At 33.6% G+C, this 27,298-nt stretch overlaps 1 protein-coding gene across 4 annotated transcripts; it reads left to right on the plus strand.

Annotated features, from left to right (window-relative positions):
- Positions 1–9,682: 9,682 nt before the first annotated feature.
- Positions 9,683–26,995, plus strand: LOC124373859 (JNK1/MAPK8-associated membrane protein). 4 transcript variants are annotated; one of them, XM_046832183.1, is made up of 6 exons: positions 9,683–9,864; positions 13,164–13,445; positions 13,886–14,095; positions 14,768–14,937; positions 15,071–15,147; positions 26,780–26,995. In XM_046832183.1, exons 2-6 carry the CDS (start codon positions 13,171–13,173, stop codon positions 26,978–26,980), a joined length of 933 nt encoding a protein of 310 aa, XP_046688139.1. In that variant the 5' UTR covers positions 9,683–9,864; positions 13,164–13,170; the 3' UTR covers positions 26,981–26,995. The 4 variants fall into 4 exon arrangements, with proteins under 4 accessions (XP_046688139.1, XP_046688148.1, XP_046688143.1 ...); XM_046832192.1 differs by having other exon boundaries at positions 9,692–9,811; XM_046832187.1 differs by lacking the exon at positions 9,683–9,864 and adding an exon at positions 10,021–10,252.
- The last annotated feature ends 303 nt before the right edge of the window (positions 26,996–27,298 follow it).

Below are 27,298 nucleotides of genomic sequence, written 5' to 3' on the forward strand. Positions count from 1 at the left end.
AAAAGCTCTTATCTTGGGTCGCAGTTTGGACTTTCCAATTAGCAGTCTATTCATAGTAGGCTATTCTAGTTTTCTTGTTTTAGTAGTGCTGTCCAACCTTTCTATCAGTGCACTTTTAGTACAAAAGAGTTTGTCGTATTGCTTGTAGTTCTTCAACTACACTATGTTGCTTGACGAACGTGAACGTATAACACTTCTTATGATGGTTGGTTGGGGAAACAACAACGGACGATCACACGAGGAAGCATGCCATTTATTTCATGACTACTTTCACGAGAGGCAGCCAATTTCTAGAACAACTGTAGGGAGAACTGTTCAACGCTTTATGGAAACAGGAAGTGTTTCCGATCGTCATAGGACAGGAAGGCCCGCTACTGCGACAACTGAAGGCAACTCTTTAGATGTATTTGCACTCATTTATTGAGATACGCAAGAGTCCCTACGCTCAGCAACACAAACTCATGACATCTCTGTTACGTCTGTTAAAAAGATTCTGAAAGGGTCTAATTTTAAGCCTTATAAAGTTCATTTGGTGCACGAACTCAACGAAGTTGATTTCGATCGACGTATAGAATTTTGTGAAACTATGATGGGCCAAAATAGATTGCAACGAAATTGATGCAAACAATATTGTGTTTTTCAGACGATTGTTCATTTATGCTGAATGGGAAGTGTAAACAGGCACAATTGCCGTTACGTACTAGAGTAAGCGAAAATCCTCACTGGATGCGGGAAGCACATACGCAGTATTCACTAAAGGTGAATGTCTGGCTTGGTGTGATAGGTACCCAGTTGGTAGGTCCTTTTCTTTATTGAAGGAAATTTAAGTGCAATATCATATTAACGTTTGCTAGAAAATGAAATTACACCAGCACTTCGAAACATGTTTGGAGAACATTACCAGAATATCTGGTTTCAACAGGACGGAGCACCCCCACACTACGGCATTGACGTAAGAGCCTATTTAAACACTGTTACCAATATATTAGGACCAAATTTGTAACCCTTGAGGATAACCTACGTCATAATTCACTTCTGTACAACTGACAATCATAATGTAGTATTTATCTGCAGTATTCGTTTGGTTGCAGTTTTGCTTTACCGGGGGGTTATGGCTACTAATGAAATGTAACCAAGTAAAACCTTTGAACAGCCGCCATTTTGTACTGGATCAATCTTTTTTTGAGTGCGGTTTGCGGCATTAAAACTCTGCTAGATAAGCCCTTTAAAATGATGTGCATATTGACCTATGCTCCTATTTAAGATTTCCTTCCGACTCCTTGCGGGACGTCCACATGATATTACAGAAAACTGATAGTTCCTTCAAAAAGTAGATTTTTAGGTGTAGTATTGATGTACCAAATCTTGTTCATTTATCTGTTATCGTTTAGAAAATATTATACCAGTGCAGGACTTTATGTACACCCTGTATATATTTGGATACGGAACAAGATAGAACGCTATTTCACATATCGTGTAATATGCTTCGCCGAGGTTCCTTGCAAAATTACAAATATATAGCTAATTTTATTTTCAAGATGTCCTGCCGACAGATGGATAGAATGTCACACAGAAAAGAAATGTTTACATCCCCCGGCAGACAAAGAAATTGTGTCAATCTACAGAATTGTAAGTTTCAATGAACCTCAGTCTAATTCCATGACTGAACATGAACTATAATACAGGGTTTGAATTTCATAAGTAACGTTTGATTAATTATTATTTCTCCACAATTTTCACAGTCTCAAGTAAACTGTTCTGACTGAAAATGACACTTTATGGAACACAATTATCCAAAAGAATTTAAATTAAAAATTATCTATGTATTACAAAAAATAACCATACCTTTTAAATGAGGTGCTCAAACTGCTCTCCGAACACTTGTTTGGCAATGAGCTAGTCTATTATAAAAACCTACTGCAGTCACATTTTGAAGCATCTCGGGTGTAATTCTTCTTGCTTCTTCTAATAAACGATTTGTCAGCTCCTCAATGTTGGCTGGTTTAGTTTTATACACATTATCTTTTAAGAACCCCTACAAAAAGAAATCTAAGTGGATTAAGATCCGGTGACCTAGCCGGCCATTCAACGGTACCCCTGCGACCAATCCAACGGTTAGGAAAACACTTCATCTAACAGATTGCGCACCCGCAAATAGTAATGGGGCGGTGCTCCATCTTGCTGAAACCATACTGCATTAAAATTTGCCCCAAGAAGAGCACGCACTTGCTGGCAAAATGTTATTTGTCAACATATTGAAATAAATTTCGCCTGTTAGATTTCCATCTATCACAAACGGTCCTACGTTATTGTTTATTATTCCAGCCCACATATTCACTTTCTGAGGCCTTTGTGTGTGGCCCTTCTATCATCCAGTGTGGATTATGGTCGGCCCAGTAACGGCAATTATGCCTATTTTAACTTGTCCATTAACAAAGAATGTAGCTTCATCTGAAAATAATATCGAACTTAAAAATTTTTGAATTTCGTCACACTTCCTCATCATTATTTCGCAAAATTCAGTCCTTCGATCAAAATCATCCTCTGCAAGTTCTTGGGTTAGGGTTACTTTAAAAGGGTGATACTTGTTTTTGTGTAAAACATTCAACACTGAGGTATGGCTCATATCAAGATCTTCTGCAGCCACTCTGGCCGAGGTGCTGGGATTTTCAACAAATGTTTTGGAGTACATCCAAAGATTTTTTGTTCATTTGTTGCCGATTTAGGCCTGCCACTTCTTTCGCGATCTTTGACTGTTCTAGTTTCTTCAAATCTTTTACTGTCTTAAACACTGTTGACTTACTAATTGGGGGTCTATCAAGAAAAGTGTCATTAAACAAATGCGCTGTGTCTTCATAGGGACGAACTAGATATCCATACCCACGCATCATAAGCAGCGTGATTCTCTCAAACTCACTAAGTGACATTGCTTTTAAATCTAGTAGAATAAAATGTAAACACTTAAATAAAAAAATGTATAACTATCGCAGTACCTTCTAGTGAAGACTTTCAACTTTATCTTACGTGGACGAAAATTATAACGTAGACTAAAAACCAAGCTGATATTAAAAATACAAAAACTGTGGAGTTTTGCTGTGACAGTACTGTTTGTATTGCCTAAACCAGTTTATGTTTGCCTGAGATAAAAGGGCTGGAGGGACTGGACCTTGACCTCATGTTGATAAGGAGTTATGGTGGTATTATTGAATACTCTCAGTTTCTTGAAGACAAGACAGGAAAACCCCTATTTACTGTTATCCAACAAATGTAGAGGTAAAAAAAAATAATTTTTGTTGGAAATTGTTTTTCAAATTTACATAACCGACATAAAACATACTACTGAAAGTAAATTAGTTACTTCACAAGACAAAATTACTAAATTTTCTTTGTCATGAAATTCATACGGCCCGTACCTCTGGATAGGGTCAACCTTTTTAAGTGCGGTTTGCGGTAATGAGTTTCTCTTTACTAGACCTTTAATTTGATACCAAAACTCGGCCTATGCATACATTTAAGATTTTCGTCCGACTCCTCACGGGCCGTCCCCCTGAAAAGATAAAATGTCCCCACTGGTCTCAAAAACTAGGTTCTTAATACAAGTGGTGATGTACAAAATTTAATTTGTATAAGTGAAGCCATACAAAATTAGTGAAAGCGTTTCCATACTTTTTTCCACCCTGTATAACTATTCTAGTCTATATTGGAATGAAGTTTAATTCATAATTTACCGTTTGTGGATATTATATTTCTAGAGATATTTTGCCACATGATACATTCACAGTGTGAATAATCTATTCTTTATATCCAGCTGAATGTGATAGGATCAGTTGATATCACTACAATCACTCTATTTAGAAACTAGTTAAGTTATATAGTTACGCTAGTACATAGTACTTAATCTCTCACTTCCTGGTCTGTTAGTCGTTTGATACTACAACTTATTGTAAAGAATCAGTATCTTTATCAGTAAATATGATTTATTCTGGTTCCACATTCTCGTGGTTCAAAATGTCCTCCAAGTTCCGAATCGTAACGTAACTGTTATTCAATATTAAGAATAAGTCTATATGCGTGTGTAAGATGTCGAGTAGACACAGCAGAATCTCTTCCACCAGGAGCTCGGACATGAGCACAATCAGAATTTGCTTCGGTTAAGTCCACTTCTAAAACCAAAGGGTCGTATTCAATCTGTGGTTAAATTTCTTCAAGAAGGTATGTCCAGGATTTATCAAATAATCTATTGTAAAACGTCCATTTAAAGATCTGTGTGAATAAAAGAAGATGCATTCACGAGGTTTAGCAATTTGTCCCAATAAAGAAAAGAAATCGTAGAGTGGAGGACAATGTCTAAAACACATTTCCATTGATTTGAGTCCATATAGCTTTACAAAGTCAGTTTTTCATATGATTTCATTTACCTTTAACGTTGACAATTTACTTATGGATTGTATTAGTATTGTAGTAGTGTGTTTAGAAACAAGCCTTTCAACAGCTTAAGAGGGGTCCTGTAAACTAATATATTATTAGTGAGGATCTTGACAGTTGGTGCACAGAGCGGTTTGTCGATGCTGCATCATAGACATAATATATATGTATATATTATTCCAAACGATAGTTTATTTAAATTATTTATTTTATGTTTTGACTAACGCTAAACAATGTTCATTTTTCAATGGTGTATGTATGGCTTTGAAATGTATCCAGTATCATACGATGAGTTGGCCTCAACAAAATATATACACACATACAGCATGTACTTACGCAGTTCTAAGAAGCCTCCTTCTGCCAAAAACAACTAACATGGGTTTTATACCGGTCTTACTATCTGCAATCCAAAGCTAAACTGTAACTGTTTTTGATATGGGCATTTCACCACTTGCCAAACACTGACGTTTGGTACTAAACTTAATGTTTGCTTAAATGTCGGTCAAAAGTATAGTTTGGCTAAAGTTTACAATTTTATCATCTGAAGAAAAGATTGGATTAGTAATAAATTGGTACTATTAACCTTATTCTATGGTTTGGATTTGGAGACTATAAATCAAAATACCGTTTTAAAATTGGAATTAAGTTAATTAAACATACAATAATTTCTTAAAATACAATGTTGTAGTTTATTACATTTAGCAGGTTCTTCCAATTAGTATTTCACAACTTTAGAGACCAGTTGGACTTAGTCCGGAGAGGTTTTCGAAATAATAATAGGCCTATATTCGTACTAGGGACGCTAAAAATATCCATGTAAAATGTCAATACAATCTGTAAAGTAGCCTAGTTTGCGTGAAAACAAAACAAACAAAAGCCACTTTCGCATTTGTATAGTTTGTGTGTGTTATATAAGAAATCAAAATTTTTAACGAAGGAATTAAGATTTATATTAGACCTAACATTTAGGCTCCTTAACTTTAAATTTAACTGATGTCGATTTCAATATTCTTAAATTTATTAGATATAAATTAGGTTCACCTACAAGACTCGTCTCATGTCGCTCTTTGTTCATGTTTTAATGTGTGATTTGAAAGAAACAAAGATTCTGATTCCTTAAATGGGCCAAATGACGTGCAGGGTTTGTTTCTAAATAATAAATTGTTTTTAAATTGAAGTAATTAATTTTTCTTAAATATATTTGGTTGTTTTGAATTTCATGTCAGATAATGTACTCTCATGTTTGTAACGCCAACTTTATAGGCCTGTTAACCACCCATGCTCGTATTCAAAACAGGTAAACGGTCGCAGGGTTACAGTCTGAGGATCAAGGATTGTAGCGCGCAGCTATGGGAAGTGTACGCGTGTTAACACGTTAGATGCCAACGCAATTTGGCAACTTTTTCTCTGTGGTGCCAAACTGTAACAGGTTAAAAAGAATGTACTTGAGTACTATTCCAGCCGTTTATATATATAAACGTATATATAAATTGTCGGCCGATCGGACCGACATGTCATTTTACAAAGTTGAAAAGGTGTCGGAAATTCGCGTGCCGGGCCGATCGGCCGACCGTATATTACGCAATTATTAGGTGTTTAATGTTGGCATTCCTGCATCCAATCGTCAGTGTGTGTTGTTGACGTTGAAATGCTTGAGTTCTAACCTCTTCATTGCGAGTTTTTGCAGTTTTCTTTTAGTGTTGTAAGTTTACCAGTATGAGTTCTCCCTTACGATCATCGGAAATAGACCGAGAGTTAACCCTTGTGTGTGGTGACAATGACAATGAATCTGAGGGTTCTTATTTCACACCTCCTGTAAGTGATTCTGATGAACCAAGTTCAGAAGATGAGCATGAACAGAGGGACAAATCTGTTGCCTTTTCTGAACATTCCTATGCTCTGCAATCATATGGTGGTGGAGATGCATTTGATATGGAACTAGAAATCCCTTCACAAGATCTACTTGTAGAGCTAGGCAACTTGCCTTTTGATGTCGTAGTGCCATCAACCTCGGACACTAATGTGACAAACCATGTAAGTAATGATGGCGCTAATAGTCCTAACTTAGAGTTTAGTAGCTTTTCTGACAATTGGAACAACCCTGCTGATTTAAACGACCCTGATTACGATGTACAGAATGTCAATGAAGACACTTCTTTTTGGCTCCTGCTATTGCAACTGAAGGAGACAAAACCAAATCCAGTTAAAAAAGAAACGAACTTGATCCGTCTTGGGGTTTATTCAGGGGTTTACAGAAGGATTTTCCCAACACAAGAACATTAACTTTTCACATTGATTTGGCAGATGACAGAGAACCAATTGACTATTACAATGAATTTGTACCCGAGAATGTAATTGAATTAATGGTCAATGAAACTAATAGAAATGCTGAGCAAACTCTGAGCACCAGACGGCTCAGTCGAAGCAGCAGATTGAGAAATTGGTCGCCCACTGACAAAAATAAGATGGAGAAGTTCTTGGGGGTTATTTTGTGGGTGGGAATCGTAAAATACCCCAGAATAAAAGATTATTGGAGCAATAATGTACTGTTCAAAAATAAAGTGGCTCCAAATGTCATGAGCCGCAATAGATTTCAACTTCTATTGCGGTTCTGGCATTTTAATGACAATCAAAATGTTTGAAATGCTGGTAGACTGGCTAAAATTGATAAACTTATACAGTTGTTGAGTGTTACTTATAGTAACCTGAAAACAGCAGAGTCTGATCTAGCCATAGATGAATCTATGGTACCATTCAGAGGACGATTGCTCTTCAGGCAATTTTTGCCCAAAAAAGCCCACAAGTATGGGATTAAACTGTTTAAATTATGTGACCAGTCAGGCTACACATACAAAATGAAGGTATATTCAGGAAAAGGATCAAATGTAACTCCTGATTATTACATGGGAACTTCCGTAGTTTTAGAACTACTAAACTCGTATCTATATACAGGAACAGTATATGTTGACAAATATTATAATTCGGTAGAGTTGGCTAATGAACTTTAAAAAAAATCCACACATTTGGTTGGTACCTTAAGAATTGATAGTGTTGGCATACCTGAAGAACTTATATTTGCCGACAAACTGAAGAGAGGAGAAATGGTGTGCGTGGAAAATAAAGATGGTATCGTTATTACAAGATGGTAAGACAAGAGGCAAGTCATTATGCTGTCCACAAAACAAAGTGTTGATATGGTTGACACTGGAAAGAAAGACCGAAAGGGAAATCTTATCCTAAAGCCGGTAGTCGTAGAAAGCTACCACAAACTAAAATCTGGCATTGATATTGCTGATCAGATGTCATCGTACAGTTCCGCGGTTCGCAAGACCCTTCGATGGTATCACAAGGTAGCGGAGCATGTGTTATTTGGAACCAGCATTGTAACCATGAGGTTAGCGTATAAACACAACTCTAGTAGCGGGAAAAAAACTATTGTCCATAACTGATTTTAAGTTGGAAATATGCATGAACTTGATGGAGCTTTCACCATTGGGTCCAGTTCCTGTAGTGCAGCAGACAGGACATCACTATCTCAAAGAATCTGACGTCTTTGTAGGAATAGGACAAAACAAAAGGCGTTTGAGGAAGGCATGCAAGATCTGCTATAGCAGAGTGTCAGCCGAGAAGGACCGTAAAAAGGCTAAAAATATGACCCGTGTTACAACCTTCTGTGCTAAGTGTCCCAACCAATCGTATTTATGCAAGAGTGTTTTGAGAGCAAGCAAAAATGAACTCTGAAACAAGAATCCTAAACATATTACTCTATAGAGGGAAATATTTGTTACAGTGATATTCATCCAAATATCAATAATATAAAAGAAGACTCATTTAGTTTCTATTTCATAAATAATAAATGAACTACATGACAATGACTTAGATATTTCCACTGGTTTTTTAGTGAAATATGTTGTGTTATTGTAATACATAGTGCACATTAATTTACACACAATGTAAATAAACACATCCATTGTTTGTTTTTTAGTATAATTCCTCAAACCTGTCTATTGAAAAATTCACTGTCGTGCCGATCGGCCGACCAAAAACTATAATTTTAATTTGTTGCTAGGCAACTTGCATTACAGAGTACAGCTGTAACAAATTATTTACATATAGAAGGTCTTTGAATCTATAAAGGAAGTCTACGATTTCCTAGCTAGGTTACGTTGGGTGCCGGTAAAAAATATTTTGTCAATCCTCTTCAACTGTGTAGTTGTCGCTCCGATCGGCTACGTGTCACTTCAAACAAAGTAAGGCTGTCGGCCGATCGGCACTGGTAACGGTTACTATGGATGCGAATTCTGACGAAAATCTGTTCTGACAAGCACTGACGAGTTCGTACGAAGTCGTCCGAACAAACAAAAGCCTGTTTTCTAATGATACTGTTTACAGTGGCAGCGACTTTTGCGTCAGAAAAGACACGAAGTCGTCAGAACGATTTGTGCGATCAATCAAGTTTGATTTTTTCGTGTGGTCAGCAACTTTTTTCACCCTGTGCATCGAATTTTAGAGCTATTAACTTAAATAAACCATGGATATTGATAAATTAATCGGTCTTGTGTATGAGAACAGGTGTTTGTGGAACATGAGAGATAAAAATTACCACAACAGAGATCTTGCTCGGAAGAATCGGGATTAGGTTCAGCAGAACTCAGCACAATTAGTTAGAATGTGGGTAAAATGTGGGTTTTCAGAAAAACTATTTTTTTTTTAAGGAAAATTATTCTTTTTATCAAACAAAGGTTGTTTTTATTTCTAGAGTTAATTGTCAATCAGATTTTAAATAATTTTATGAATCTAATTTGTTTTTTGTTTTAAAATGAGATTGTTTTGTTATAATTAATAAATAATTTTTATTTGACCAATTAAATACATTGTTACATAGATACTACCAAATATCGGGTTAACATTTTCTGTTTTTACCCTATTCAACATTATTTTTAATAACGGGCTTTCAAGAAAATATTGTTTATCGAGTTCATCCATTTAGCTGGGCGGCTTTGACACATACTGACTATCAGAAGATCTGAAAACGCGCACACTGTAACCGCCTTGTTCTGACGAGGTTTTTGGACGTACTCGTCAGAACAGATTTTCGTCAGAATTCGCATCCGTAGTAACCGTTACCTATAGTGTGACATTGCTCCACCGAATTCTAGACTGCACGCATTGCACTAGTTCTTCGACACTCCGCTTGGCGCTGCTCACCGGTCACTTATAGCTTGTGTTTCGAGCGTTAGCCGCTAGGTGGCACATAAGTCGAGGGGTTCCAAACGATAACGAAGACGACGAACACAACTTGTAGCAATGAATAGTTATTTTGACAGTATAGTTTATCTTCTCAGAAGGATCTCTTATCAGACTTAACAGAGCACAGAACTTTTAGGCATGTAACCTGTTCCAATGGTACATTGAGTTTCGCAGAAATAACTGTTCCAGGTCCGTTCCGGTTCCCAGGGAACTCTTCCAAATCTTTAGCATATCTCTTTCTAACCTAACCTGTCTAGTAGACAGTAGTAGTAATATTATTGAGTTTTGTAATTTGTAGATGGTTTTGGTTAGGTTGTTGACTTTGTAAATGTGAATGTGATAGTTACATTCTGTTGTTACAAATTTTCTATTTTATGTCAAACAAACTCTGTGTGGGATGAGATAACTATTATGTAGATTTAAGAAATCTAATACTCTATAGCATATCCAGTCACTAGTTTTATTTAAAATTCCAGGAAAAAGAAATTAGTGAGCTAATTAATCAACAAACCCAATTTTACCAATTAAATTTATTTATTTGGAGATTAAAAGTATTATGCCAGTCAACAGAATTTGGGTATGGAGGTTTCGACATATTATTAATTGTAGCCTATACATTTTCTGACGATTTTAACAACCTCCAATACTTATTCATGACAGTTTAGTGCATAGCTCTAATTGATTGATAATCTATTGTCATACGTCATTTTGCCAGATTTGTTGACAAGATTTTCATAAAATAATGGTTGATATTGGATATTAAGACTGCCATTAATAATGATTTGTAAAAGTCCTGTACAATATTCCTGACTATGTAAACTGTCATTAGTACCATGAATTTTAGAAATGAAACTTAAAATGTTGGTACCAAAAATTAACTATAAAAATCATAATTTAACTCTCAAACTAGTATTCCATGGATTCCAGTGTTAACATGTCTCAACTAGCATTGGTCACTTACATTAGTCATGGTCATAATCATATGTGTAAATGTGAAATTAATGGCCGGAGTGACAAAAGACGAGTTTCAAGCTATTAACCTATTGCTATTTATCTACTGAACAAAACAATATAAGGTTTCAAGAGGTGACAATGATAACAAACATTAAAAGTGGAATATTTTTCTCAAGCGAAGTAATATTTCATTGTTTTTTTATGGGCGTCACATGGCACATGGTCTTATTGTGATCTAGAGTCAATATTAACCTCGCTACTGCCCTTACACCATCATACATAAACTAACAATAATGCTGAAACAGGGGGGCATTTGACCCAAATAAAAGAAATTTATGTTAATTTAGACCCGAGGATAAAAACTCATTTTTAGCCTGACACAAGTGCCTCTGGCCATCAGTGCAGACCACAACAGTGCTGCTGTAACCTACGCTGATGGCAATGTATAAAAAAGGTCCTTCGAGGTATATGACAAAGATCAAATACTAGATGGTATGATTGCTAATGCCTCTGGTTATTACTGCTAGCTAGGACATGCAACATGACAAAAGCAAAGAGATATTGTACACTCACCTAACATTAACTTGCTACTACCTTACAAGAAAAGTAATTCCACTTTTAATGTTCTAAAATTCATTATTTTTCATTTTCATCTCCTAAAATCTTATATTGTTTTGTTCAGGAGGACAATTGGATTAGGCTAATAATGTGAATCTCGTTACCGGTGTGGAAAAAAATAAATTTTAAATTAATGCAATCAAATTGAATGAACTATACTTTCTACAAAGAAATAAAAAGTGTAAAAAACAAACACAAGTTTAATGAATGAGCAAAACTAATGTAACCATAACTTGTTAATTTTGTATGTATGTATTATCTACATACATTCCACCTGGTAACTTCCAATCACATAAAAATAATTTTCTCTATTTAAAAATAACGTACGATTACATGACGAACCATATACTCAATGTGAGAAAACATGACCAATCAAAAAGGAATAAATTAATTTCATAGTATATAAACTGCTCACTTAAGCCACAATCAAAAACGTACATAACTTTCCAAACTAACTGACGGTATTAGAGATAACGTACCATGGTCGAGTAATATGTCCATGGGGCAGTGAAGGCTGCTGCAGGGATAGTTTTTGGTGTTGTACTAAATTGCTCTGTCCACAGAACACTCAGATAAGCTAACTGGTAAATATAATGCTAAAAAATCATAGATAATAAGCACAGTACACAAATACGACCACAAAATGACATTTCCAATTAAATTATTAAAAAACATAGTTATTTGTGATTTGCACCCCTAAAACCATACTATATAGTTTTGTTCAGGAGGACAAGCAGAACATTAACCCTACAGCTGGCATGAAACAAATTTTCATCACCAAAGTAGAGATGTACAGGTATTTAAATTTTAGGCACTTAAGGGCATGTAAATGATTTTATTCGATATATTGCGGCAGAGCATTAACTATAGTACCGATTTATTGTTCTTATTTGATTATCGTACAATGATCTCAACAGACAGCTGACATGAACGTAATACGCATCAGCCACCTTGTTGAGTCAATCATGTTGTTATCATGAAACTGTAAACAAGTACAGTGTTTGGAGTTACAAATACAATAGTATTTGTTCAAAAAATGTATTTTATAATGATTTAGTGTTGTTACTTTGGTTTAGCTTCTTTAGGTTATAGTTTTAGTTGTTCATTATGAGTGAAAACTTAGGAGACCGATCATTTGATCCTAGAGTAGAACAGAGTAGGCCGCAAACACCAGGTGGAATCCAGTGACTCTGATTGAAAGATGAAAGTTTGTATTTAATGTAGTGTAAATAAGGTAGTTTTCAAATTTAGTATTTAATTTTATTTTTGTTTTAACTATCATACTTGCATAAGTATAAATGCAGTCATAAGATTTGTTTAACCATGAAAGATATTATTTCTTTAGGGATCAACCCATTTTTAATAAAACAAGACACTAGGGGTGCTTTTTCATACAAAGTCTCGTAACAAATAAGTTATCAGGTAAAAGTTAGGATAACTGTATATTTTTAGAATTATCAAAAAATTTAGAACAAGTTATACATTTACAGTATTTATGTAAAACTTATTAATAAGCAGTTTCACAACAGAATATTTACAAAAATGTTTACATGGAGACTAACAATTGGTTATTGTTATTATAATATTCTCCAAATATTTGTGAATACATTATATATATATATATATTTTTTTTTTTTGTTTTGTTTACATTTGAACTGACAGTTATGAAATGGGATACAGATACATTATAAAAAACATCTGTCTGGTTGTTGAAAGAGCTGTTAGTACAGAGTGATACTATTGCCCGTTCTAGGGTTAATAACATTAAATTTAATGTTTGATTGGTAACTCCGCCTGTTACGTTCACTTATATCCTCGTATAACTAAACGTATAATTAAATAGTAAAATTGTAATTTCTACATAGAATTGGTTTTTGATATGGTGTTTAAATCTTTAATGTAAGCTGAATTTTCAGGATCTAAATGTTGCGAGAAAAAAGTTCATTTTATTACTCCAAAGTTGGCGAAATGAAGACTCGATGTCCAGGGGAGTACTGTGGCCGGATTGAACTTGGACTGAACAACTACAGTGACTGTGGAGCTTGCCCAAGAGGATACAGGTCAGACTTCAGATCCATCTGTGTGTACTGTGAGGGGCGGCCGGAGCTATATGATTGGCTCTACTTGGGCTTCATGACTCTTTTACCTCTTGTTCTACATTGGTTCTGTATCGACAATGTTTCACCATTAGTTGGGAAGTATGTAACAGCATTTAGCCTATTACATTAAGTCAAGTGTTAAAAGTGGAATTTGTTTGAGGAATACTCATTTTTAGTTTTGATGACATTAATAATTAAGATTGGATTGTTATTTCTCTGAGAAATAACATTTTGAACTTTAGATTTGGTTTTTTGTTTTTCAAGCTTTTCAATAAAAATATTCATACAGTACAAAATTAATTTAAAAGAATAAGTAATGCATTTAAAAACATATATTACAATTTGTTTTACAGATGCTACTGTAGGTGTTTTCATTCTCACATTGTTTATTTTGTCTGTCATAAAAAATTATACTAAGAAAATTTTATTTACATTTTTCATGAATGATCATGTCAATTTTAGCCTAGGGATAAGGTTTTTGCGGGAAATGTGTTTTTTCTCTAGTGAATATTAATCTATATGAAGGTTATTGTCCGTAGCAACAAGTCAGTGCTGGTGTTCCACCTTTGTGCACTGATTGAGGTGAGCATAGCAGCTGTACTGACTGTCTGGCTGACTGATCCATTTGGTGAGATGGACCTCCGTACTTGCAACACCCACCAGCTATCTGATTGGTACACACTATTGCACAACCCTCAACCCAACTATGAGGAGACCATCCATTGTACCCAAGAGGCGGTGTATCCTCTGTTAGTATTTCTCTGAAACATTATTTTTTTATATTGTTTCCCTATTAATAAACAAACCTATTTCATTAAAAACTATTTCTTCCAGTTTAGTCAAAAGAAAATTAGATTCTATGTGTCACTGTCATCTTGAAATATCAAACTAGCGATGTATTATTATTTTTTATGGTTAATTTGTATAATGATGGCATGCCAACTCTAAAGGTAACATATTTTGTGTACTGTAACTTAGGGAAACTATTTTAAAATAGAACAAATATTTTTTTATGCAAAATGTATATTTGAGAGCCAGTAACATTTTTTCTGTACAAAGCAAAGCATTATTTACTTTAACTGATCTCTAATAGTTAAATTGTTATTTTTGTCATAACTGGACATTGTGGACCTAAATCACAGTGGATGTGCAGGTCTTCTACACACTGACTGCAGCATGGTATAGGGATAGAGCTAACCTTATACACATGGGCAGGGCCAGCCTGATATTATAGCTTTGGTATCTTTATTATGAGATCAAAAATTAGTTAAAAGAATCAAAGAATAAAACATCTGAAATGCTAGATATTTATTTTAAGTATTAGAAATGTTTCAAATGGTTTTATAATTACATTTAAATTAAGAATTATAAGAACTGTACAAATTATATGGATTTCTTTTAATCATGACTTTGTTTGTTAGGTACACAATGGTTCTTATATTCTACTGTCTCAGTATCATTATCATGTTACTGGTCCGTCCCTTCCTCGTTCGGTACCTTCTTCCCAAAGTGGGGAAGCTGCCTATCTACGCTGCTCTATACTTTTTTCCCATACTTGCACTGTTACATGCAGTCTTTGGTGGTCTCATATGTAAGTTTCATTTTTATTAACCCATAGTACTATCCTTTGTGGTTTATTTAAGGATAAAAATGTTATATTTTGCTCATATAATAAAACTAAAATTATTACCCAGCATTGTTATAATTTAATATTTTATTTGCAGATTTCACGTTTCCATACATTGTAATAATTTTGTCGGTCATATCAAATGCAGCTCATTTTGCCTACAAACTAGACCAGGTAAGTAGACATAAGTTGTAATATAATATGTTAGTTTATTACCTAAATATCGTATTTACTTGTGATTCAGATTTATATCAAGTTGGTTATTTTATTTTATTATGGTATCGGTACACACAATTGATTAAAATCTAGTTAATATCATCATATAGAACAGCTACTTTTTGAAAATTCCAGAAAAATCGGGATTTATGCTTCAATTTTTTGTTGAGATTAAAACAGTAAATATACTTGAATTTGTTTTGTATGTTACAAATATTATTATTGTATTACAATTTTCCTTCTCAGACAAATTTAACAGAGTTCTGGAGGCTTAATAATGCCGTGATTAATCAGGGCTGTTACGAGCAGGGAAAAATGAAGAAACTTTATAGTTTGCCTTTAAAATAATCTCATTGGTTGAACTTTTCTTTTTTCTTCAAATGTCTGTAGTGTTTTATTTGATCTGTTTATTTTAAAGATTTCTCAATTTAATTAGAAAGATTTTCATCTTTGAGCACTGTTTATCAAAAATGAAATTGGTCAAGTTAACTTCTAAAATTTCTAGATTAGTTTTGAATTAAGAACATCCAGTTCATTTAATAGAAAACACATTTTAATGGATTGAGTGGTTTTATTCTGATAATTTTGTAATAAATATTTTCGTAGATGCACTTTTTAGTTTTTTAAATGATGATGATAAAAAATATTATAAATCTTATGAAATTAAAATAGAATATTTTACTTTAAATTGATAATATTAAATATGCTTTTGACGGTTAGTTGAAGATATTCATTCAAACAGTCAGAAAAACTTAATTTAATGAAAATGACTTTGAAATAAAAACTGTATTTAATAAGAATCAAATAAAATCCCAATTACAATTTACTTTTTATTAATGTTGAATAAATATTAGAATTTAAAATAAAAATTTTAGGACTAAATTAAATAAATTTAGGAAGGCCAACAATTTAGGCCTTTTGGTGTTACAGAATTACATTTTAATCTTATTGAATCTAATTTTGAAAATCATTCTAAACATTCTCATTAACATTTAGAGTCTAAAATCTTGCACCCCTTTATTCCGAATGTTACTTTTGGGTCTAAAATTAGTGAGAAACCAAATAAAATCAATTATATTCCAATCAGAAGAAATATTAAACAAAATTCAAAATATTGTTTAACTGTTCAAGATTTTGAAGAAAATTTTTTGTAAACACTGTTTACTAAAACAATTTTTTAACATTGAATCTCTCTTCTACAATCACAGTGAACTGACTTATAAAACATCTTTCTAATACATTCTCTAGAATATGCTTACTTTTAATCTTTACGATAATGCTAATTATTAAACTAAGAAATATTCTTAATTTATTTACACCTCTACATTATTTTTCTTCTAAAGTTAATTTTCCATTTTATCATATAATTCCTTTACATATTTTCTTGTACAATCTCTACATTTGTTTCTAAGTCCATACTTTTACGTTTATTTAAAAAAATTTTCAAAATCTTTTAATTCTTTACAGTTTGAACATTTATGTTAAATATCAATTTATATAGAAAACACTTTTTATTATAGTTTTGACTTTTTTAACTTAAATTCATAAAATGTTTTGGTTATTTTCTCATTATTTAAATCTTGCATACTAACAGGATTTGTATTATTAATTTTATAAATTATAAAGATTTTTCTTCGCCAATTGTTTTATATTTGTTTGAAAATGTTTGTTTTTTATTAAAATTCTAACATGATCATTAATCAATCTTTACAATTCAAACTATCTTATTCATAAATTATAAAATGTGTACAATGAATTGCATAAATGAAAGTTTCAATATAACTATGTTATAATTATATGCTAATATAAATTATAGATAGTTAACTGTGTTCTAAACTTTAAAATTAGTTGCTTTAAGTGAGATTTAAAATAATTAAAATAATTTTTAAAATCAATAGAATACAGAGCCAGATTTGTTATGTATGATTTCAATTTTTATTTGTAACTAGCTTTTACCCACGGCTTCGCACGCAATCTTTAGAACCGAAGTTCTTATATTACTTAGTAAAAGCAATTATGATGTAATATGTGGGTCCTATACAAATTTTAAAACGTAAGTAGGCATACATCAGTTAGATATTATTTAAGTTCATGGTAAATAGTATCAGAGTTTAACTTAATTATTATATCATGTTTGGCACGTGTAGGAGCATTTTTGGTTCTAATTAATTATATACATAACGTCACAGCTGAATCTGCCTTGTCATCCCGATAAAGAAAACACAAATCTCGGTTTACACAGGTCTTGGAAACTTACTTTGGTCAAAAAGCGTATATTTCCAGTCCTTGTCATATATTTCAGGTCTAAGATATTTCCAGTACCATAGTAGAGTTTGCCTTGTTCTTACAAAGAAAAAATATGTATACTTACGTAGGACCGAGATGCCTACTTCGGTTAAAAAGTGCCTACTTAACACATTCACTGCTGAAAAAATAATATAAAAACTCATGCACTATGCTAAAATATTTTGTTACAAATTATTCATACCTTGTTGTCATTAGAATCCAGAAACAGCATGGAAAAATTCTCCGGCAACAAAATGGCGGCGCCGGTGACGTTTAAGTTTTTGCCTCCTATCGGAGGCGTCCGCACATCGCACTATTCTTCATGTGCCTCCGATCGGAGGCGTTCCGCACATGGTACATAAATCCATAGGCCCTCCTATAGGATGCTTACCCCCAATTGACACGTGAAACACGATATATATTCACTATTGTTTAAGTAATCTCTTAGAATAAAATGTCACTAACCTAAATACAAAATTACTATTTACATATCTACATGTTCATGAACTGGTTTAGTTCTTCACGGGGTATGCCACTTATCGAAGCAAGCCAAGGCACATAATTCCTGGCTCTCCAGGACACTGAGCACAGATATATACAGTCATTGTTTTTTCTTGTCCCTTTGCACACTGCCCTGCACCTCTTTCTCAAGAACCTAGTTCCTTGTGTGTCTCTTCTTTCAGTTTTTGATAGCACATGTCTGACAGTAAGAGCTTGTCGGGGGCGAAGTGGTGGTGTAGCAACATTTGTTGTCAGCAATCTTTCAATGACTGCAATTCTGAAGGAATACAAATTTGTTTTTTTTCTGGGATTTGCTACAAGATACAATTTGAAACTGTTTATCATGACCATTTGTAGAAAATGAATAAACATTTTCTTGTACCATCGTAGGCTTTTGTGCTCACAAGGGTAATAGCTCATTAGCTGGTCATGTCTATCAACACCTTTCATGTGAGCATTGTAATACACAATGGGCAATGGCTTTTGTCGTGGTTCACCATACCTATTATTAGACATTGCCCACTCATTTTCGAATCTGGTAGAAATATACAATACGTTGCGTTTATCACGCCATTTTCCTACCATTACGCCGTCTGCGTAACGCTCTATTTTTTTCTCCTTTTTTCAGTTTAGCTCCTACTACTTCTGCAGGGAGATGTCTTCTATTTGTCAATAATGTTCCTGTGCAGTAGGTATTATGAAAAAAGAAGCTCAGAAGCCAGTGGAAAAACTGTTATAATAGTTGTCCATATATAAAATGTGGCCAACCCCTAATTTTCCCTCCATAAGGTGCATCACAACTTTTCCGCATGCCCTTTGCCACTAAGCTCTCCCCCTTTCCCAGAATAGACCGTAAATGCTAAACAAAGGCCATCAGGCTCACATAAAGAGTACACTTTGATGCCGTACTTATGACGCTTTCCAGAAATATACTGTCTGAAAAGTAGACGGCCTCTCCATAGCACAGTACCTTCGTCTAGGGAAAGTTCACAGCCAGGGTAATAAACTTGTTTCATTTTATTATTGAAATAATCTATTAGAACCCGGATTTTTGATAGTCTGTCATCAGTTTTGTTGTTTATTGTCTGAGAAATGGAGACATCTAAAAATTAATAAAAATCTATCTCTGGACATTTGTTCTCTTACGTATTGGAAATTGAACATTTTATCAGTTTTCCAATAGTCATTTATCCTATTGAGTCGGACAGTTCCCATGTGAAAAAACCAAACCTATAAATATTTTTAACTCAGCCACAGTGAGGTCTGACCACTTGTTTATTCTGGAATTAGGTTGTAAACTGTCTGAAAAAAATACTTTCCCAAGCATACGCATTTGTTTTGTCAACTATTGTTTGTAAAAAAATCATCATCTAATAAATAATCCCACCAAACCAAAAGGTGTATTATCTTCAGGAAATGGAACTAGTATTTTATTTTCCTTTGTAAAAGGTATATCTTTCAAACCTGCAGTTCGGGGTTGCCACTGTGGATCGTATACTACATCACCGGGATCAATGTCATTGATGGTGTCGTCCTCCTGGTCAGACGCGGCATATTGTTGGGCTTCGTCGAGGTCACTGTCATGGCGGATCAGGGTGTCCAAGTTATCCGAAGCTTCTGACTCACTAGAATAGTCAATATCGTCACCAACTGTCTAATAGCATTCGGTCTATTTCACTACTTCGTTCTACTCGTTCCATGATCACAAATAACAGAAACTAATACACTAAATATATACACTGTGCATCATCAGTTATCTGAACCAGCCTAAAACAAAGAACAATACGCATGTCAATTACAAGCTAACAACGAAAACAACTGGCTCACACAACCAACCTCTGAGGGAACAATGACTATTGAAACATGCTATTGCCGAATGCCTCCGATCGGAGGCGGACGCACCCGACGAGAGGCCTCCAGGCCTCCGATCGGAGGCACCCGCAGTGAATGTGTTAAGACTGTTTAAATTCACTTACCTACTATGTCACAGTTTAGCTTGCCATATTGCCTCGATCAAAATACTATATAAGTTCGATTACTAGATAAGTTCGGTCAAAATCGTGTTGACATAGTTGCGTTTGCCTTGTCCTGATGAAGAAAATACACACATAAGTAGGGCTGAAAATCCTATTACGACCTAGGGGGAAGTCCTACCTACTTACTATGTACTTTCGGTATAAGAGGAAAATCTTTATTAAGGTTATGCAACATTCCAAAATAATCGTTATTAAAGTTTTGCGTTACACTTGTTTTTTGGACTGTAGCCAGGGAAAGAATGAATCGTTGAGACATGTTAGTATTCATTTCCCTGTTTTTCCGTAAGCCATTGTTCAAATGTAATATCATGTCAAGGAAGCCCACCAGTTTAAAGTAACTTATGTGAAAACATTTATAACTTTGTTCATTAAGGTTAGTTTTATAACAGTATTTAATGCATTAGATGATTTTTATTCGTCACTGGCACAATCTGGAGTAAAATTTATATATTAATGTTTTATTTACTATCTGCATTACACTACCGATCAAGCACTGTTTACTTATTATTGATAAAATCTAAATGTAAACAGATGTTTCAGAAAGTTTGTCAAACTATAGCTGTCAACAGCTGTTTAGTACCAGTTTAATTTAAATTATGAAACGTAAAAACTACAATTTTTTCTGAATTCCAAAATATTCCAGGTAACTTTTCTTAACTTTTTCTTTATAAAAACCTTCCTTGGATTTCAGTGGACATTTTACAAAAAAAATTAACCGAATGGGTCCAGCCGTTCCCGAGATTAGCACTTACCAACAAATTTGGCGATTCATTTTTATTTATAAGATTGTTCAGATTCTTAAGTTCTAAATTGTATGGAGAGATGGAATAAGAATATTTTACTCATAAAATATGTTCTCTTCAAAAAACTTTAATTTATGTACCTCCACAGGACAATTTGTATAAGTATTGTAATTATGTTTAACTTGGAATTTTTCTTTACATGCAGCACCATCTCTAATATATACAAACCATAAAACAGTAATAATAACTCATTTCCCAAAAAGATGCTTCATGGCAACATCATTTCTCAGAGTGCATATGATTCTAAAGGCTCTTTTTTGATGGTATAATAACCTGTTCTAAATCTTAAATTTAGTCTCTTGTCAATTTCTGGTGAAATATACATTACAACTATTTGTAATAATACATCTGATAAAAATCTACATCTTTAGTTCTCAATTTTATTGTGCTGGTACAGTATAATTATCTTTTACAATTTAAAAAAAAATACAATCAATTTAAAGTTTTCATTAACCTAAAAAACTGGCACATCTCTCTACAATACTACATTTTTCTTAATGTGATAAATTTTTATTTTTTATTTTCTCAAACCTTTAATCAATTCTTTATTTTTTAAACGATAAACCTTTATCTGTATATAAAATATTAGGTATTTGATCAGAAATCAGAACTTTTATTGGCCATTAAGTAGTACAAAGATTACAATAGGCTTTGTCAAAATAATAATTGTCTATATTGATTTTTATTACATCCTCAAAAGGTGTTTGAAACATCTTTTTCGATTTTTCTTTTAATTGTTCTTGACCAAACATATTTCGAGAATGTATCTCCATGAAATAATTCAAACATATTTCGAGAATGTATCTCCATGAAATAATTAAGTTAGGAAATTGAAATTATTTATTTATTTTTTTATCTAAAGTAGTTTGTTGTTTATTATCTTTTGATGTAACTTATATTTAGGTAATGTCCAATGAATCATACTTTTTCTCCTTTTTATTTAATTTTTATTATTTATAGTTCAAGGATTTTTTTATTTATTCATGAATTTTTAATATTTTGTTTTAATATAAATAGACTTTAATATTAAATACTTAAATATTTCTTTCAAAGTATTGAGTTACGTTTTATTGTTATTAGTTGTAAATCGGTATGACACCAACCGAGCAAACTGTTATCTGACCATTGTTTTGTAAGTGTCATAATTTGAATCTTATTAATTTTTAATAAAGCACTTATTTTCTTCTTTTTTACAATATTGTGTGAACATGTTTATAATAAAAATGAGGTAGATTTGACTAAATAAATAAATATATGCTAAATTATTGGTAATTCATTGGTTTCAAACTATTACTATTATTTTCATAGGTAGAATTGTCAAACAACTGTTTCAATCTTGGGATTGTTTGGAAGCAATGAATGTTTCTATCGATATATATAATTTGAAATTTTACAAATTAAAATTTGTGAATGTACAAAACATTAATGTCATTAGTAAAAGAATATGCCGTTGTAACTTATTTTAATTAATTGGGATCAGACCCCATTTTGATACTCATAAATCCAGATAGTTCGGAATTTTCTTCAAAAAGCAACTAATTTCAGGGAATACAAATTTTGATAAAACAATGGTATTTCACAGTATTTAGGTAAAGACAATGTAACTTTGTTTGTAATCACATTTATTACAGCACTGTCAAATGCATACTATAGTACTATCATGTAACTCTCATCTCTAATCTCGAGGACAGATACAAATTTGCTACATTCCCACACGGTGGCGTAACTAACGCCAATGCAACCAATGCGGCGCCCTTCAGGGGGCGCAGGAAGGGCGCAAAAGTCTTTTTTTTTTTTAATTGAAGCTAAATTTGTGGGTAACAAAACATTTGACCACCGAGTTTTATTCGTTATTCTAACAGTACAATAGTATGAACTATTAATACACTATTTAAAAATATTCTCATGATGAGTATATTTGAAATGAAATATGATAACTAGTCCACTCAAGTCTAGGTTATCTGCGATGTTACTATGCCGGACTGATACGTTCAGTTTGAATGTTGGGACACTACTGAGCCGCGCGCTGTCCCCACAACTCAGTTTTACTCCGTAACTGCTGCGCATCTCAAGGTCATGCGGCATGTAGTAGGCCGCCGCCCCTCCCCTCTCGTGTGCCGGGTGCCTGGGCGAGTCCAAGTCTCGGCGGGGGAGGGGTGGCCGCTGCGCACTCACAGACTAGTCACCCTGTCTTGTCAGTCGGTCCTTGTTAGTACGATTGTGCGGTTCAGTAGTGTGAGTTTTATTACAAAAACAATTTTGTCTGTGTATTTGTTATACAATTTAAATCAGTGGGACCGTTTTTACCATATAATAAATTTGTGCGTTTTTTAATGGATTTCGTTATGATTGTTTGTGATTGAACGAAATGGACGGAAACAAAAGACCTAGTGTGGTGCCGAGTTCCGAAAAAGGAAAAAACAAGAAGAAGAAAAAGTGAAGAAACTACCAAAGATTGACACGTTTTTTAAAAAACGGGATTTTGCTGATACCTCTCAAAGTCAATCAGGTGACGATGGTGTTGGTGACGAATGAATGTGGGCTTGGGGGTAAAATATCCACGTCAGAAGATATCGTCGAATTGAATGTTCTTGCCGATAACCAAACTTCAGAAGTCCACCAAAATGTGAGTAAGTCTGCTGATTTAAATATTACATATACTGCTCCTTCTACATCAGCAACTGGCGGAAGTATTTCAGTACAAGAAAATACTGATGTCTTTGGTATAATCTGCAATGATGGTGGAGTAGAGAGTACAGACATAGCTCTTTTCTCAGAAGATATTAACAATTGATGAATTGAAATCTCGGATTTTGAACTCCGAACCGTGTAGACCTCAAGGGCCATTCCCTAAAGACATTTAAAAACAAATAGATCCTTTTCGAAAGATTATTATTTTTCCGAAACGAAAAAACTGGTCAAAAAATTGAGCGCTTTTGGCTTTGTTACTCTCCGTCTTTAAATGGCGTGTATTGTGAACCATGTTGGCTGTTTGCTAACAGACTTGATAAAAACTTTAACAATGCATGGTCTACTGGGAAAATTAATGATTGGAGGAAATCTGTCAACAAAAATTAAAGACCACGAATTGAGTAAGTGCCATATTAATGCATGTATCTCATATGGAATAAGAAAAAATAATAGAGATATCAAAACTCTTTTCTATGACAAAGAAGATAAACTGGTTGAAGTAATAAAGAGAATTTTGGATGTTATCATAACAATGTCAACCTTGTAATCTTAGCTCTTAGAGGTCATCGATCTGAGAGCATAAAAAATGTTAAGAGTGAGTCAGGAAATTTTCTGAATATTATTGATCTCCTTTCTAGATACGACCCTATTTTAAAGATTCACCTGGAAAACGAAGATAGTAGGGTAAAATACTTAAGCCCTTCAATTCAAAACGAGCTTATTCCATTGACATATCTCATCAGATTTTGAGTAAAATATTGACTGATGTTCAACAGTCTCCATTTTTTTCTCTCATTTTAGATACTACACAAGACATTTCGAAAAATTGATCAGTTATCAATAATCTTAAGATATGTTTTATACAAACCAGACCTAAATCAGCTTGAGATAATGGAATCCTTTTTAGGCTTTGTGCAAGTACTAGACCAGTCAGCCGAAGGACTAGAGGATCTTGTAGTTAAATTTATAGAAGAAAAGAAATATCTTTTGATAAGTGCCGAGGTCAAGGATATGATGGCGCTTCTGTCATGAATGGAATTTACACAGGACTGCAGACCAGAATAAAATCAAAGTCTCCTAATGCTGAGTATGTCCATTGTGCTAGTCACAATTTAAATTAGTTTTAAACGACAGTGTGAAATCGATTTCAGAGATTTCATCATTCTATGATACAATAAAACAGTATTTATGTATTTTTCGGCCAAAGCCTACCAAGATGGCAATGTTTAAAAGAGTTGACCGACTCCTGTGTTATCAAGTTAACCTTGAAAAAAACTCTGTCCTACTAGGTGGTCGTCAAGGTACGACGCTTTACTATCAATCAATGTAAATTTTGTCGCTGTGCTGAAGTGTCTATCGAAAATAATTTTGACTTCAAGCAAGAACAATGAAGTCGCAGAAGCAACTGGTCTTATAAAGGAAATGTCTTCTTTTGAGTTTGTTTTGATGTTAGTGTTTCAAAGTCGAATTTTAGAAAGAATCCAGATCACGTCGAAAACCTACAGAGGTCCGACGTTAATCTAGACGATGCAAAGAATCTCCTTCAGAAGTGTTTAAATACTGTGAGCCAACTGCGAGGAGAATTCGACGATGTCCTAGATCAAGCCAGGAGGTTAGCTGCTAAGTGGAATATTGATTCGTCAATGACCTCCAAACGTAAAAGAAAAGTAAAGACTTTTTTTGACGAACTTTCTAGTGACTATGAGTTTAGTGATCCTGTGCATTGCTTTAAAGTTAGGGTATTTGTGAGAGCTGTTGATATTTTAATTTCACAGTTAAAACGAAAGGTTTTAAATCTATGTTATGTATAACTGACACACGTTCAGTTTTTTAAACCCAGATAATTTGTTACGGTTTTTCTGACGAACAACTCGTACAGTCAGCCTCTGACTTTTGTAAAAAATATGAATCTGATGTAACTCATGCTTTAGTTAACGAAGTCATTTGCTTTAGAAATATAGTCAAAGACGACATCAGAAGTAATAAAATAAGCAAGATCAGCCAGCTGGCTGATTATCTATTGATTGAAAATAAGTTTATTTCATCAAGTGTGCCAAACGTATGTACTGCATTCATAATGTTTCTTACATTACCCGTGACTGTGGCAAGTAGTGAAAGGTCTTTTTCCAAACTAAAAAATAATTAAGAACTACTTAAGAAATTCTATGTCCAATACTAGGCTGTGTGACCTTAGTGTAATTAGTATTGAACATGAGAGAGCTCGGTCTTTAGATGTAAAAAGGTTAGCTAGACGGTTCCTAGAAACAAAGAGCCGTAGGGGCTTTGTCAGGGAGTGGGAGTAGGAATTAAAAACCCTCAATTAAAAATGTCTATGTTTCATGTTTAGCATAAAATTAACATTAAGATAATGTTGGAGCTTCTTACATCATTTATATGTCACTGAATAAATGTAAAATAAATGTAAAAAGTAAAAAGAAGTAGTCTTATTTTATCGTCCTAAAAAGTACAATAATTAATTGAAAGTATGTAATGTGATCCTAGTCTTGTAGTTAGCCCTAATTGAAATGTTTGTACATAATCTTTTGACAATCAAAACATGTAAATGTAAACAAAAGATTCATCATTGGTGTTAACATTTACCAGGTGTTTTGCCAAATTTAACATTAGTGTTTACGTTTACCAATTACCAGGTGATTGAATGATTGATTTAAATTTTACTAAGTTTGAAACTAATATGACCAAGAAATACAAACAGTTAAAAAGTCATAACATCATAAGTTTTTAATAATCCATTGATTATAAAACATTAAAAAATTAGAAATACCGTCATTTTTGACAGGATGATAACCTAAATAACTAGTATATCATATATCTTTCTCTAATTGGATAGAAGATTGTACAATGCCGTATGTAGCGAAGCAGTATCCAGGAAGACTTGCATTGGGGCGCAATCAAACTAGTTACGCCACTGTTCCCACAATGTAACAACTTGGCTAACTGTTTACCTGCAATATCTTTGCCCAAATGTGTGTACTGTGTGTGACTACTGAAATCATTGTTCATGGGATAGTTTGTACAACCAGGTTTTTTCAAAGTCATGATAATTAAGAGTTCGGATAATTGGATTTCTGTCGTATTAAACTTATCTTGTCATAAGATTATAATATTTTTCTTTGATGGTTTTGGAGGTGTTTCAAGGGCCATCCCCTTGAATTAAAGAGATTAATATGTTATTGTACACTATTTAAACATGGCATAAGTTTATTTATAGTTAAAAATTAAGAAATGTAATGATAATGATGGTTGTTCCAGTCTATGATGTTCCTGGTTGTTAGCACAGTGAGTGATTTGCGTAATATTTTGATCCTGCTGGGACACTGGGCTCTGCACACGTACGGTTTGGCAGCATTGCCTGTTTTCCACTGGTCTCTCATCGGCTTGGTGCCCCTGCCTGCGATAATTTATATCCTCACAGCAAGATTCACAGATCCCAATAAGCTACACACTGAATAAACTGTTTTCATAAGAGTTGTATTTGTGTACATTCCTCCCTAGTTTTTCGATTAGGAATAAGTGTAGAATACAGGACAATACTATTTTTTTGAAAAAATCTTGGAAATGATTATATAGTTTAGAATTTTGAAAAATGCCTATAACAGTATATATCTTATGGTTTTTTTAAGCATGTGTCTGTTATCCTTAAAATTACAAAAAAATCAAATGAATAAACTTTTAGTGTTCTAATTTGGTATGAATATTGATGTAACTATAACCAAAGTTAATGTAACAAATTAAACAAAAATGGTTTTACTGGTTTAAGTGGCAGCTGTT

This window comes from Homalodisca vitripennis, chromosome 1, assembly GCF_021130785.1.
Source record: "Homalodisca vitripennis isolate AUS2020 chromosome 1, UT_GWSS_2.1, whole genome shotgun sequence".
In the NCBI taxonomy this organism is placed as follows: Eukaryota; Metazoa; Arthropoda; class Insecta; order Hemiptera; family Cicadellidae; genus Homalodisca; species Homalodisca vitripennis.